The following is a 13,226-nucleotide window of genomic DNA, read 5'->3' as shown; positions in this document are numbered from 1 at the left end:
CCCCCAACACTGTGTGTGTGTGTGTGTGTGTGTGTGTATATATATATATATATATATATATATATATACCTGCCGTAGAACTCCAAAAAATTTACTTAATTCAAAGGGAAAAGCTTTCACACCCCATTTACAGATGTTTGTTATTGTTTTAAGCATGAACTTGCTTCATTTTGTTCAATTTTTCAGAAGACTATCTTCTTAGACTAAACTATCTGTTTTTGCATCTCAAATAAATGCATTTAAGGAAGTTTAGATATTTATATTGGAAAACATGAAATTTTTCTATGTGCATGCAACATTTAATGCCATGACTTTATGAATTTAATATTGTCTGCTCTGATTTAAGACCTTTTTAAAGACCTTAAATTGTTTAAGGGCGAAATAAGCTTTTTAAGACATGCAAAAACCCTAAAATAAAAAATGAGAAATATTTTACATTAAAGAAAATCCACACAGCTTTAAAGGGACAGTTCACCCAAAAATGAAAATTCTGTCTTCACTTACTCCCCTCAAGTTGTCCTAAACCTGTGTGAGTTTCTTTCTTCTGCTAAAGCCACAAAAAAAAGGCTGTTGCTGACCAGAAACCGAAACTCAGGGTCAGTAAATGATGACTAGATTAGATTTTTGGGTGAACTGTCCCTTTAAGCAACCTGATGGCCCCTGAGCAGCATGCAGATGCAGACAAGCAGGCAGAAGTGCAGCCGTCTGAATACTCTGTGCTTAGAAAGGTTGATATCATGAATATAGACCCATCTGACTGCATTATTTTAACTAATCAGCTCTATTTCTCTCTCCTTTTTTTCTCCAACGAGCTGCTGTCAACTTCCCTATTCTCTACTCCAGCTGATAGATCAAGACTTCTTAGAGCCACTTTCAAAAGCTAAATCAACAGCGTAAGCCCAGTCCCCACGTCATGAATAAATCAAATATTTATAAAAACCATAATTAAATTTATTATGCATTTCTGCATCTGATGGAACCTGACTGAATACCTCTAATGCTTTGGTGCCAGTGGCTCTCTCCATCATGGCGTCAGTAACTGGGGAGAAAGTTAATGTTTGTGCTGCTTTAGAGCATCTGCACATGGCTCTTAAAGACTGTTCTGACAGCATGTGGGTCAATGACATGATGCTCGTTTTTGTCTGTTCTAGCTATTCCTCTATTAAAAAATATGTGTGTGTGTGTGTGTGTGTCTATATATATATATATATATATATATATATATATATATATATATATATATAGAGAGAGAGAGAGAGAGAGAGAGAGAGACACACACACACACACATTACATATAAAAAATCATACATACAATACACAAATTTTATGATTAGCATGTTTTTAATTTTTGAATTAGAATTCATGGCAAGAAAGTCTTATACACTTTAAAATAAGTGTACAATAACAAAGCACTTGTAAATTATTTGCAAACTAGTTAACTCATAATTTAGAGACGTTGCTAATGCATTAATTTGCTATGTACAAATAGTGAGTTTAATAGTTATTGTTATATTTGATCACAAATAAAGAGTTAGATAATCCCTAACCCTAACCCTAATCTTGTTAACCATATCTAACTGATGTGTTTTCACCAGTAGTAAAAAAAAGTTGTAGAATAAATGCATATCATTTTATTCTACACAAAAACATTACTTATATATTATTATAAATTTGCTTATATGCTATTATACATCACTTAGAGAAATGCATCTATATATACATCTATAATACATATATATATATACTATACATATACTATAATATAATAATACATCTATAATAATTTGTAAATTACACTGAGAATTAATGAAGAACTTACTACTTGTACATATCACATTAATTTATTAATGATGTAAAACCTACAATTTATAAACTATGAATTAACTACAAACTAACTGTTTGAAACAAATGATTTATAAGAGATTTATTACTGCATAATTATTATGAAGTCGTATTAAAAACTTAAGTAGTTTGGCATAATCTTTTTAGTAATTATTAGGGATATATATAAAAAAACTGTTCAACTAATTATTAATAATATCCGAAAACCTTTTGTCCACCAAATCAAAGTCATGCATAACATGCAGGTTTATGAAGAAAATGAACACATAAAACATTATATGACAAATTATATAAAAAAAGGTTTTATTTTTTATTTATTTATGACTAATAAAGATTATTTCAGGTTGAGAAAAGTCATGTGGTGACAATCCTGCAAAAATTTACTGATATTTATTAATGAATAATTCCTGATGTTTGGAAAATAATGTACATCAAATTTGGAAAATGGTGATTAAGAGATGTGCAATCACACAGACGCAAGGCGTGAGAAAAAAAATGCATTTTGCATAACGGCGTACACCTCCATATGACTCTTTCAAAGTCCTCCAGTGTCCATGCTCACAAGGTGTTTTAAAATATATGAAATACACCCACATACTGTACTATTCAGTGTACTTACTGTATCAGAATAACACATTTCTCTGCTGAATCCTGTGTTTTATATACAATCACAAAAGTGAAAGTCTCGATATAAGATTTTTAGTTTCGCTCAACACTGCTCCACCTGCCACCGGTCAGACAAACAGATATCCCATGATCACAAACAGAGCAATAATGAGGGCATAAAACACCTGCAGAGTTACACAGATAAGACCACTTAACAACAACTAACAGATTTACAGATGGATGACGTGTGGATACGGTAAACAACGGCTGATCAACAGCAGTCTATTTGGCTGCTTGACCTACACAGACATCCATCTTTCTGTGAGAGCAACTATTTCCCATCACATATAATGGCAACTGAGCAAGCGTCATGAATAATTGAAGTCAGGCAGACAGTGCTAAGTGACTGCACAAAGAAACGTCTGGCTTCAACAAACTGCACAAGTCTGTTTGGGGAATGAATGTAAGAGTGGAGAATGTTTGGCATCCAGCAGTCCAGCTGTGGTCAAAATGAACTGAGTGAATTTGGTGACGTAATATCATCTTTTTGGAAGACCCTAAACAGCGAGATATGGACTTGTTTCCCCTGCTTTTGAACTCACGTGTACAGCTTTTTTCCAAATTCACAGTTTCTTTAAGGGAAACTTGAGCCCAAAAAGTTAACGCACTTGTGAACAAACAATTACTAACTAACATTAAGAAAGATTAATGAAGAGTGTAATAAATTCAGTGTTCATTGTTTAAGGAATAATATGTCAATATGTTCTCTAAATGTAAATATCTTGCATTAGCAACACTTCCGAGTTTGGGAATACAACTTTCAACAGACCTCTATTACTTTTTAATTCATTCCCCCATAAAGTCTTATTTTATGAAAAACTGATTTTATGATTAAAACAAGCACATTTCTAGCAGTGAGGTCAGAAATTTTTTTGAATTCAGATGAAAACACACACACACACACACACACACATATATATATATATATATATATATTTTTTTTTTTTTAAGCATAAACTCACTTCGGTTTGTTCCAGTTTCAACAAGACGGCATATGTTTAGACTGCATTACAAAAGAATGTGTCTTGATTTAAGGATGTTTAGATATTTGTAGTGGAAAACAAGACAAAAATACTGAAGAAGTTATACATTTTTTCAGTGCATGCAACATTTAATTCCACGACTTTATGAATTAAAGTCTTTCAGTCCTGATTTAAGACTTACTGAGCTCTTAACTTGTGGAAATGTGAATTAAGACTTTTTTAAAGAAATGCACAAACTCTCTCTGAAGCAAAGAGGTCTTGCAACTGTGCAGATTCTCATCTGCCGATCAGCCGATCAGACATCAATTTCAATGCCACTGACTTTTTTTTTTTTGGTAACCAAGAGTGTATTCCTTCTGGGCTCAATGTGCCAGCCGAGCACCTGCCTTTGACACTGGGATGCAAACTGAATAACTGCTTTAAAACGTGTATGTGACAGTTGCTTGGCAGGGAGGGGTGAGAAATAAGAGGGCTTGTGATGTCAGTCAAACAAGAAAATTGTTTCCGAGGAAAAGCACGTTATTACATTTTGATGAAAGATTACAGGGGCAAACTTTTTTATCTCATTGTTGAGTGTGTACCTGCTGTCTGCGGCTCTGTTTCGGTCTCTGGAGCGTGTGCGTCTGTGGGAGGGTTTGCTGCGGCTGGTCACTCTGCTGTGAGAGGAGCTGGACGATGAAGAACGGCCTCTCGCTCTCCTCTTCCTCCTGCTTCGACTGTTGTCCTCGCTGTCTGATGAGTGACGGCCCATGTTCACTCCGGCCCCTGGGTCACACCGAAACATGCAGAGAGAAAAAAAGCACTGACTGTAGGAACCAACATAGTTTCTCAAAGACCAGAAATGCTACTCACACAGTAGCCTAATAAGGATACATATTACATCTTTATTAAGCTGTGGACACCCAACTGGGAATGAAGATTAAAGCACCCGTTTAATTTAACATGAGTTCTCTCATTTGGGATCTGCTACACAGTAACACAACCGGAAAGGAAAGCGGCAGAACATAAAACTCATGTCACATATTTTCAGGCAAATAATAACCTAATAATTATGAATAATAAGGCTGTGATAAATACTAAACCCAAACCTTAAAACCACGCGAAACTATCATCCTGACAGCTAATATAAGTGCACCTCCAGTGTTTACATATAAGTGCCTTAATTCATAAAGGAAAAGAACATAAACGGGAGAGCGTGGGAATGTAAATATAAAATTTGCTACATATAAAGTCTGTGAAACATTTCAACACCGAATGTTGTTAGTCTTAACAGCACGGTTTCCTCAATATTCCCAAGCGCTTCCTCTATCACACGTTATTTAAGAAATATACAACACGTCCGCTAACTTATTTTGAGGTTTATATGTAAAACGCTTGATATTTGTATCTATTATTCACACTCTTACCTAGATAACGATACACACTGCTATTGTGTCACAACTGTAACTCACAGAACAGCGCCATGAGCCGCGGAACAGACAGAAGTAACCGAGCTCGAGCTCATCGATGCGAGCGCAGCAGGCCTGACCAATCAAACACGAGCATCGGTCGCTTTCACCTTCTTCTCATGATCGAGCAAGATAAGCCCGAAATACACTTATTTGTGTTCATGCATCTCTCGGCGACAAGATCTCTTTTGATTGTTAACTTGGATTGTGTTTTTGTTTTAAGTGTTGAGGCATGCTGAGAAATCGCAGGCGCATGAGTGTAATAGTTTTAAAGGAAAAAAGATCATATTTCATTTTTTGATCGGAATGCAGCCTATTATGGAAAGTATCTTGGAAAAATAAAGAAAATGTCATTGTGCTGTCTATGAGATGGGTTAGCTACACAGAGAGACAAATTAGGGGGAAATTAAAATGTGATGGTAATAGCAAACGATTGGTCTCAAATGTTGAAGGTAAAACGTCGACTAACACAAAATGTTTTTCTAAAAGTCAAACTGAAGTCTTAATAATTCCGTTGCCTTTTTTTTTTTGAGGAAGGAAAAAAAACACGTAATGCTCACATCAAAGTAAAGATTCAAAGATATGCACAATCTTCTAAATATTGTGATAGTTTTATTCCATTTACGAGCCAACTACAGATTAAGCTACATGAATGTACAATTGCCTTAAAACTGCGCCCTTGATATATGTGTACAAACACCCTCTTTGATGTTTTGAATATTTAAGAAAAATCTAATAATCTTTTTGTGAGATTACTATTACTAGCCTCTCTTCGTATGAGATGGGTGAAATGCTTAGCTCTTGGAAGAATTTTTTAATGCAGCGTTTCGAATAATAAATGCTTGTATGCATGAAGAATGTGTTTACATAAATATAAGAGAAATATTTCATTGTGATGTAATTATTAACGGTGAGATGATGAGAAGGTGTGTAGTAATTTATCAACAGAAGACGTCTTTCTGTATGTCATTTACCGCCGAACTAATATTCTTGCTGTGTTGTGGTACTTGGTTCTGTTCATTTTTATTATTTGAATTTTTTTTTAATTCGCTCTTGATGCACAAATGCACTTATTTAGTGGGACGGCTAAGTAACCATATATATATACCATATATATATATATATTATATATATATATATATATATTATTTTTTTTTTTTTTGCAAAGTTTGTGTAATTATATAGAAATAAAACAGCACAGTAATAATCTCAATATATATATATTGCAAGTCATTAGGCAGCTGTTGCTAATAATAGAAACAGTTGTCCTCTGAGTGCTGAAATTTCTGCCGATGAGGTCAGAAAAATCGATTTAATTCAAAATTTATAAAAGAGTTAATATTTTTTTCCATGCTGTCGGACAATATGAATGAAAACAACATCCGTATAAGTGAAATAGCACGTTCAGCCTATTCTATGAATTCCTCACTACTACGAAGCTATTTTTTACGGCTGTTATAATATAGGCTATATGTGATGCACTTTGACTAAATTGTTCAAATTGGTAGTTTTTACTTATATTCGATTCAACATGTTCCTTCTTCATATTCTCATTAAATGTATAACTAGACGTCATGAAAAACAAATTCTCACTCTCTAATAAATATATAGGCTGTACTGTTAAATATTTAGCCCCCAATAAAACAAGCTGTTTTCTGTGAGGATTTAGTTTTTATTTCTCGTCTATGAAAGAACTGTGGGTCAAAATTAAATTCTTAATGATGTTGTTACTGCATGCATGTGTCACTTCCATGATCACAAGGTGCATATTTTTCTTCCCCCCTTCTCTTTGCTCTTCTCGTTATCTCTATCGCGCTCTCTCGTCTTCCAGCTCTGATCAAACAGTGGAGGAATAAGATGCCCTTTTCAGTAGTTTTGGCCTCATCCCAGCATCACCATCATCACGATCCCTGGTGTTTCCAAACTCTAACCAGTCTAGCTTAATGACATTAATTTGCTCCTCTTGTCAATCTTGGCCAATAGCGAGCATGGAAGGGTGATGTGGATCTGAAGGACAGCTAATGTTCCCCCACCCAGCCCAGCCCCGTCCCAGCCCGCCTCTGTGGGAAGGGGGCTCGTGGAGAGGAGCGCGGATCAAGGGGCAGACGCTTCGTCAAGTATAAATAGTGTGACTTCAATAGTGAATCGGCAGCAGGTCCGTACACTCCGCAACAAGAGGAATTGTCAAAGATCTCGTCACATCATCTCGCGTTCAGGCCGATGTTGATGTGTTATGGTAGACTGCTGAGGATCTAACGTGAAAATTGCATTTTTTCTTCTTCTTCTTGGGCGCAGTGATGGAAGAACTTACCGCGTTTGTCTCCAAATCTTTTGATCAGAAAGTGAAGGAAAAGAAGGAAGTGATCACGTACCGGGAGGTGCTGGAGACCGGCTCGGTGAGAAACAGGGAGAGTCTGTCGGGAGAACCGGTGCGCGAGGAGGTGAACAGCAGCATCACGCGGAGCGGCGCGCGCTCATCTCCGGCCAGAGAAGCGGACATGCTCGCGTCCGAGAGAACCAGAGACTCCATCAGTCCCAAACTCACAGACGGTGAGTGTTTCCTTCGATTTTATAACCCAGTATATTTTCGAAAATTATTCCATCACCCTATTTCTTCTCCAAAGGCCTGTTTACTGTCTATAATTTAAGTTTAACAACTTCATCGCTTTCGATATATATATTTTTATTTTTATAGGCCTATTTTAAAATCACGTTCATTTCGTTCAGGTTACACTAATATACTCATCATCGCTATTATAAAGCAGCTTGAAAACAAAAGAATCAATCAAAAGTTAAGTGATCAAATCGAGCACTGTTAACATTGTGGCTGTATTTTGTAGGACAGTGTTGCGTGTGGGCTTATAGATATTAGATATTTTCTATAGATATTATTTTTTTTATTAAAAACTTCGAGGTAAAGACGTTTTAAATATTTAGATTATCCATGAGATAACCATCAATAGAAATGTATAAATGTACAAATATAAATTTGTAGGCTACCCGCAGGTAGATGTACATGAAGAGCTTTATGAGCTATTAACAGAAAAAAAAAAAAAAAAATATATATATATATATATATATATATATATATATATATATATATATATATATATATATATATATATATATATATATATATATGTAGAAATCAAACAAAGAATGTGCTAGTGTAGCCTATTATAAATCAGCACACATTTGACAAAAAAAATCGCTGAAGGCCTATTAGCCTATTCTTAGAGTCTTAGATTTGAAATAATATCATGAGATCAACAGCCATAATATTAAAAACAGTGATAATAATAATGATAATAATAATTGCTGATCTTTTCGATTAGACGTAGCCTACCATGTCTATTATTTTTGCTTTAGAAGCACTAAACATCTAACACACAGGGTATTGTTTTTTTTCTTCTTTTTTTTCTTTTCTTTTTTTTAATACAGGTTAATTATTTTGACAGAAGGAATTTTCCTTCAGCTGCGTTAATTGTTGTTTTTATTGATTTCATTTTCGTGACATCAATCCGTTTTGCCAGGTTGTTAATTTCACGTGCAATAGGATAATATTCCTGCCATAAGCATCCGGTTCAGAGAGACTCTCCATGCATATGCATAGCGTGTAAATAATTAAAGAGCTCTGTGTAGGACAAAACATCCGTGACCGACATCAGTGGGCATACACTGCCCTGCTTCATCATCACTGGATCACGCGTTCATTCGTGCTTTCTGCCCCGTCTTCAGGTAACACAGATATGAAAGAACGCAAAGAGGATTGTAAGCCGCTGGAGGATGAGACACAGACTAAAATCAAGCAGAGAAGGAGTCGGACTAACTTTACCCTTGAGCAGCTGAACGAGCTGGAGAGACTGTTCGACGAGACGCACTATCCAGACGCCTTCATGAGAGAGGAGCTGAGCCAGAGACTCGGGCTGTCGGAGGCCAGGGTGCAGGTCAGACACCGCGCGCGCTGGAGACATGTGTGCATCTGTGGGTCCCTGGCGACAGGAGAAACACTTTCGATTAATGCAATGCTGAACGTTAGAGAGGATGTATGCAACTGCATAGAAAGTGCAAAAATTGTTTAGGCGTTATGTAGGTGATTGCATAATTAACGTGCTATTATTACGTAGCCTATATTCTGTAACGTGCAATGTAGACGCTTATCTATAGATAGGCTTATCAGTTCATTAAACTATTGACACATTAAGATTAGCAATGATGCAGGGTCTCCGAAATAATTCCTAAGTAGGCTATTAAGAGATTAAAAAAGAAAATGCATTTAATAATATCAATTAATAAAAAGGGTAATATCGTTAGGCCTATACAAATTGTTACAAAAAGTGTTACATGGGCACTGCTATATTGTTAGCCTAGCACTGCTAAACATAACGTTTACAGCACAAATTAACATTAATAATATTAGTGTTATATGTGAATATTTACATTCATAGCGTGGTAAATAAAATTAGATATAAGCTTATGTGTTGAATGATATTGTCGGGGGAAAAACCGTGATATTAAGCCGCTTAAATCAACGCCGCTGAGCGATAACGAACAAAACAACGAACTAAAATTATTCCCTGATTTGCGCGCATTGGCCTGCAGGCAACATCTGTAGTGTGCTTTTTAGGAAGGGGAAGACCATCTGCACAGAAACATAATAAGGCTCAATATACGTGTAACAAGAGACGAGCGACTGAGCCGAATAATGACATTCAACATAGACATCGGCTCTGGTCTGATTGATCAGAAGAAGAAGAAAAAAAACAATATCTTATTTCATTCGCTTTTATCTATTCATTCCTTGGGTGGGGATATAAAATTCACTCTTTGAATACATTGGTCCTTTTAAAATATGGGCTCAAAAGACCTCCCTGGAAAAAGTTAAACCATCGTCTCTCTTTGGGATCTTACCAAAGGGCATTGTCCCAAGCAAGGCCTGCGGATTTACATAAATTATCTATCATTTTTTACCCAAATAAAGATCTGATGCTCTTTTTACATTCAGTATTCACAGACAAGGCCACACCGCTGGCTCAAAGACTACACTGCCATTTTACCGGATCAAGTCATAACGTATCGGGATTTATTATCATAGGCTATATTTATGATCGAGTTTCCACTTTCACTTACAGCAGAAATATCATGCATGTGCAGTGTCTCTTGCTCGTTGTTAGGCTGAATCCAAATGAATAAACAGTGCACTGAAACTATGCGCGATTCAAAACAGATGCATGAGACACAATCATTTCCAAATCTCCAATGCCCATAACATAGGCGATATGGCAGAGAAATATAACACTAACTTTCTCTCTGATATAAGCAAGTAGCCTAATGTCTACGTTTTAGCCTGCTATTGAAGCCCAGGCATATAGTCCCATGCTGGGTATTTGCTGTCAGAGGATCACTTTGCTTCTTCTGGGACTGTAATCCTTGGACAGATTAAACCATTGCAGAAAGACGATATATTATGGCACTTTTTCAGACGTAGATTTTTGTTTCTTTCCGTATGTTTAAAATTTTAATAAATCTGTTTGTTTTGTGGTTATAGTTGGCCGCTTTTTACGTCAATTAGCCGCTCATTATAGAAATATAATAATTGAAATGTGCGGTTAAGCGTTATGAATATTTTAGAGGTCCTCAGGGATGCACGGTTTTGCTGAAACCGTTGTCATATTGGGAGGATTTACACATGCCCTCACCAACAACTGTCAATCAATGTCTTGTGTTTTCAGGTTTGGTTTCAGAACCGAAGGGCCAAATGCAGAAAGCAGGAAAATCAGTTACATAAAGGTGAGTTGCATCCAAACGCTTCACGTGCATTAGGATGATTTACAAACTATAGGCTATATAAATACGTGATTGCTATTATGTTAGTTGTTGTTTTGGTTTTGGTTTTCTGTATTATTATAACCTTATTGTTTTATTTGTAGACGAGGCATGTAGCCACAGCCTTAAAATCGTTTAGCTACTACAGTCTATCCAAGTTCATGTGATCTTTTTATGGGCAGAAATGTAATAGGAATTCATGCAGTGGCTAATTTTTGAGCACATATACGCCAACAGAAAAACTAAATGTCAACATTTTATTTCAGGAGTTCTCATCGGAGCGGCGAGTCAGTTTGAAGCGTGTCGTGTCGCTCCATATGTCAACGTGGGAGCTCTGCGCATGCCATTCCAGCAGGCAAGTTACAATGCACAGGCGTCCTACAGACTTTCACAACAGTTTCTATGAATTTTTCCTCCTTTTGTTATTGCAATGAGATAAAGGGAGACATTTTTACGAAGAATATAACTGTTAGGCTATTGCACAGACGAGTAGAGATTTGTGAGTTTTTCGTGCTCCTTGGGGGGGGGGGGGGGGGGGTCGCATATAGTTTGCAAGCACACTGGAATGCAGGTGTCCGAATGCATTTTTTTTTTTTTAGTTAGTTATGATGATAAATGCAATTGATCCAGTGCCCAGTAACGGCTCTGCATATAGTCTCTCTTAAGTTAATGTGTTTCTCCCCTCTTTTCCCACCCGTGCGTCCATAGGATAGTCATTGCAACGTGCCGCCCTTCTCCTTTCAGGTGCAGGCGCAGCTGCAGCTGGACAGCGCCGTGGCCCACGCGCACCATCACCTGCACTCGCACCTGGCGGCGCACGCGCCCTACATGATGTTTCCCGCCCCGCCGTTCGGTTTGCCCCTGGCGACGCTCGCGGCGGAGTCCGCGTCAGCAGCTTCGGTGGTGGCGGCGGCAGCGGCGGCCAAAACTACCAACAAAAACTCGAGCATCGCGGACCTGAGACTGAAGGCGAAAAAGCACGCGGCGGCGCTGGGGCTGTGACGTCACCGAGCACCGAACGCGACGCTGAAGCAGAAAAACAAACACATTATTTATGTTTCCCTTTGATGGACACGCGAGAGAAAAAGGATAGGCTATTTATAAGAACACAAACTGTGAAGTGGACAAACTTTACGTGGATCTTTTCGCGGATGGAAGAACAACTACAAAACGTTGAATGAACTGCGAGTAAATAATAATAATAAGTGAACTTTTGCAGAAGACAAGAAGCTGAAGCTGAATATAATGATATAAAGCAGCTGGGACGACTGTTCGGCTGTTTGTGTGACAACGCGAACATTTCTGCTTTAATACGTTATTAGTAATTAATGAAAATGAAGAGGCTGGCCTCGTTTTATTTGAAACAAAGTTTCTCTGTGGATATTTGTGAAATAGGCTATTACAGAAATCACTTTTGTTGCCAAACATGAAAAATGTTAAACAATGCGTTTCTGTCCTCACGGATAAAACACGATTTAAGTTAAAGTTTATGCTCTTTGAGTTCTGAAACTAAATAAATGAGCATTAAATGAAACGATGATCACCCCTTTGCCTGTTAATGAGTGTATTGTGAATATAATCCAATATCAGGTGATTATTCAATGGAGATGCCCATGCAGTTCACATTAACACACATCAGGCTTTTATTCTCGGTGTAAAAATCAAATTCAGGTAATATACTACTAATATTGATATGGTACGGGCACGTGTAAAATACCTTTGTTAGTAACGACAAAAAGAAAAAAAACATTTTGGTTGTTTTATGCTTCATCAAGGCATTGTGGGGAGCACTCTGGATTTTCTTTGCTATTTCTTTTAGTTGTTGTTCCTTCATCTTTTGTACAACCATGTGAATCTAAATGTAATGTTCATGTTTTATAAGGGTTATAAAAGGACTGCGGGCACTCATTTTTATGATATCTATGATTTTATCATGACTGTGAAACGTGAACTCACCTCAACATCGTGTTTTCGATTCATAAAATAAATGTAAAAACAAAAATCTGTGTCATGGTATACGTAGTTCGTATTATTGGATTTTTCTTTTTGGTAAATATGTGCATGTGATGAGAGCGTTTAAACAGAATCCTCCATGTGCATTTTATTCTTTAAGAATTGCTCTGGCACTGTCTTATAATAATATTTATAGGTTTAATTAAAAGTCGACTCGTTTCTGTATTATTGGGATGATTCTGTTGTGTATGTTACGCATTATGCAACGTTTGTTTTTATTATTAATGAATGTTATCACGACGTATTGCCAAAAATCAATTATATATAGCTATATATATATATTAGATAACGTAAACACATATTTATCTATTGGGGAAAACGTTTATTACAAAATCACACGGATCTCTTTCAGCTCTGGATGTTTGAAACATATGGAGACTGCCACTGGGACCGAGCTTCACAGCAAGCGCTTCTTCTGCAGAGAAACTTCAAAATAACACTTTAGAAA

The 13,226-nt window shown here is 36.7% G+C and overlaps 2 protein-coding genes across 4 annotated transcripts in view; one reads left to right on the top strand and one right to left on the bottom strand.

The window, feature by feature from the left end:
• The window catches only part of LOC132108289 (serine/Arginine-related protein 53-like), a 147,521-nt gene extending 142,464 nt beyond the window's left edge, over positions 1 to 5,057 (bottom strand). Inside the window, exons 1-2 of one of the 2 annotated variants that reach the window (XM_059514980.1) lie at positions 4,898 to 5,057; positions 4,073 to 4,256 (exon numbers count right to left, since the gene is read on the bottom strand). In XM_059514980.1, the coding sequence (XP_059370963.1) occupies positions 4,073 to 4,242 (170 nt within the window). In that variant the 5' untranslated portion in view covers positions 4,243 to 4,256; positions 4,898 to 5,057. The remainder of the gene's footprint in view (positions 1 to 4,072; positions 4,257 to 4,897) is intronic. The other variant, XM_059514979.1, reaches the window with a different exon arrangement.
• A 1,958-nt stretch (positions 5,058 to 7,015) lies between these two features.
• LOC132108273 (short stature homeobox protein 2) lies at positions 7,016 to 12,748 on the top strand. 2 transcript variants are annotated; one of them, XM_059514957.1, is made up of 5 exons: positions 7,016 to 7,489; positions 8,678 to 8,886; positions 10,672 to 10,729; positions 11,032 to 11,120; positions 11,510 to 12,748. In XM_059514957.1, exons 1-5 carry the CDS (start codon positions 7,237 to 7,239, stop codon positions 11,765 to 11,767), a joined length of 867 nt encoding a protein of 288 aa, XP_059370940.1. In that variant the 5' UTR covers positions 7,016 to 7,236; the 3' UTR covers positions 11,768 to 12,748. The 2 variants fall into 2 exon arrangements, with proteins under 2 accessions (XP_059370940.1, XP_059370939.1); XM_059514956.1 differs by having other exon boundaries at positions 7,018 to 7,489; positions 11,474 to 12,748.
• The last annotated feature ends 478 nt before the right edge of the window (positions 12,749 to 13,226 follow it).

The sequence above is a fragment of the Carassius carassius genome, chromosome 28, assembly GCF_963082965.1.
Source record: "Carassius carassius chromosome 28, fCarCar2.1, whole genome shotgun sequence".
Taxonomy (NCBI): Eukaryota; Metazoa; Chordata; class Actinopteri; order Cypriniformes; family Cyprinidae; genus Carassius; species Carassius carassius.
This window is presented reverse-complemented; position numbering and strand designations above follow the sequence as displayed.